This window comes from Pistacia vera, unplaced genomic scaffold (assembly GCF_008641045.1).
Source record: "Pistacia vera cultivar Batoury unplaced genomic scaffold, PisVer_v2 Contig296, whole genome shotgun sequence".
In the NCBI taxonomy this organism is placed as follows: domain Eukaryota; kingdom Viridiplantae; phylum Streptophyta; class Magnoliopsida; order Sapindales; family Anacardiaceae; genus Pistacia; species Pistacia vera.
This window is the reverse complement of record NW_022196108.1, coordinates 512721-514909: the sequence shown is the minus strand read 5'-3', so window position 1 is coordinate 514909 and position 2189 is coordinate 512721. Positions and strand designations below refer to the sequence as shown.

General features: G+C 34.9%; 1 protein-coding gene across 1 annotated transcript; it reads left to right on the top strand.

The window, feature by feature from the left end:
• Nucleotides 1-363: 363 nt before the first annotated feature.
• On the top strand, nt 364-1932 carry LOC116135192 (transcription factor MYB102-like). The gene is made up of 3 exons (XM_031420895.1): nt 364-566; nt 679-808; nt 905-1932. Exons 1-3 carry the CDS (start codon nt 434-436, stop codon nt 1743-1745), a joined length of 1104 nt encoding a protein of 367 aa, XP_031276755.1. The 5' UTR covers nt 364-433; the 3' UTR covers nt 1746-1932.
• The last annotated feature ends 257 nt before the right edge of the window (nt 1933-2189 follow it).

The following is a 2189-nucleotide window of genomic DNA, read 5'->3' as shown; positions in this document are numbered from 1 at the left end:
ACCGAGGAATCCCTGTGACAAGATCATGTGTAATTAGATGATACGTGGCTCGTTCTTGTTGATGACAGCAAATTTGAATCCAGAAAGCAAGTAGTGACACTCTCCGCCGGAAAATGATAGCTTGGTAATAAGATAAAGAAAGAGACTTTTAGAGATTGTTAATTTAAAATTAAATTTTTAACTAAGTAAAAAGAGAGATATTAGATTTGGACATATTTCTCCAAAGAAAGAGGACACGTTGCCATAGTGATCTATAGAGGACGGCACCGAATCCTTTTGACTTGCTTTCTTTCTTACCCTCCTCTTCTTGCTATTTATACAAGTACGCACCCATACGGATCCTACATCATTTTGTTTGCAAATTTGAAATTACTAATCTCTCTCCCTCTCTCTCAAAACTTAAATCAAAACCAATCACACTACCTTGAATAACATGGGAAGAGCACCGTGTTGTGATAAAAATGGCCTGAAGAAAGGTCCATGGACTCCGGAAGAAGATCAGAAGTTGATTGATTATATTCAAAACCATGGCTATGGGAACTGGAGGACACTCCCTAAGAATGCTGGTATGTGACGTCTTCTCCTTTTTGATCAAGTCTTTTATGTTTATTTTTAATTTTATTGGCTTTCTTTGCAGACTTTGTGTTAATGGATTGTGGTTTCATTTTGAAATTTTAGGTCTGCAAAGGTGTGGAAAGAGCTGCCGTCTTAGATGGACCAACTATTTGCGACCTGATATCAAGAGAGGAAGATTTTCTTTTGAAGAAGAAGAGACAATAATTCAGCTGCATAGTATATTGGGGAACAAGTAAGTCTTTATCTATTTTTAAATATATGGTTTAATTATTCCATTTTCAAAGATATAATATTCATTAATTTTCTATTGTTCTTTGTTTGATTATAGGTGGTCCGCAATTGCTGCTCGCTTGCCTGGAAGAACAGATAATGAAATCAAGAATTATTGGAACACCCACATTCGTAAAAGGCTTCTTCGGATGGGAATCGATCCAGTCACTCACAGCCCTCGCCTTGATCTTCTTGACCTTTCTTCTATTCTAAGCTCATCTCTTTACAATTCATCTCAAATGAACATATCAAGGTTGTTCGGTGTCCAACCCATAGTTAACCCAGAACTTTTAAGACTGGCAACTTCTCTTATCTCATCCCAAAGTGAAAGCCAAAACCAAAACCAAAACCAAAACTTCCTTCTTCAAAATGTTCAAGAAAACCAGCTTTGCAATCCTCAAAATCAATACCAACAATTAGTTCAAACTGATAACCAGCTTCAACTTCCCGTTCATGACATTCCAGCTTGTACAACATTGACAACTCCTTGCACTGTTTCTTTTTCTAACGAAGCACAATTAATGGAACCCCATGGAGAGCAATTCCCAACAAATTTTACCAACTTCAGCAACCAAAGTTCTCAATTAAATGAGTGGCAAAGTAATGGGATGCCCTCAAATTTGTCTGAAGAGTATATGCCTTTACCTCCAACTTACACTAATTACTATGGGTCTGATCAAACAGTAATGGATCCTTCATCTGAAACTTCAAATTTCTATTCCAACAACAGTAACCAGAATTTCAGCCTCACGTCAGTTTTATCGACGCCTTCATCAAGTCCAACTCCATTGCATTCAAATTCAACATATATCAGTACTGAAGATGAGAGGGAAAGCTACTGCAGCGATATGTTGAAGTTTGAAATCCCAGATATATTGGATGTTAATGAATTCATGTAATTTCAAAATGAGACTAATCCAACTTTTTCTTTTTTCAATTTTCTGGGCTTTGGATTCGGTGGTGTTGATATGTGTCCAAGTTTCTAATATTTTATTTCTTGCATTTTACTCAAGCTTACTGTATCAGGAAGTAAGATCCTGCCCTTTCTTTTTATTTTTAATTAGAGAAAAGTTTCCATTATTGATATGTCATTGTATTTTTTAATCCTTGTTTATATCCTATCATTTTCAAACTGCCTTAGAAATCTTATTATATGTTCAAATTTCCTCAAATGGACAGAAAAGCACCAGTAAATTATATGATTGACCTTTTGTCTTTACTAAAAACATTACAAATAAAACAAGGAACCAAATAAATTATTTAAATCACACCCAAATTAATTAAAGTATGTTGCTACCTGCCCACATAATTAAATTATTACACTTTTTTAATTAAATATTTTC

What these genes read in the sequence shown, in the direction of transcription:
- LOC116135192 (XM_031420895.1), top strand. Translation starts at nt 434, where the DNA reads ATGGGAAGAGCACCGTGTTGTGATAAAAATGGCCTGAAGAAAGGTCCA. An exon ending in GACACTCCCTAAGAATGCTG is followed by an intron (nt 567 to 678) that starts GTATGTGACGTC and finishes TTGAAATTTTAG; the next exon opens with GTCTGCAAAGGTGTGGAAAG. An exon ending in CATAGTATATTGGGGAACAA is followed by an intron (nt 809 to 904) that starts GTAAGTCTTTAT and finishes GTTTGATTATAG; the next exon opens with GTGGTCCGCAATTGCTGCTC.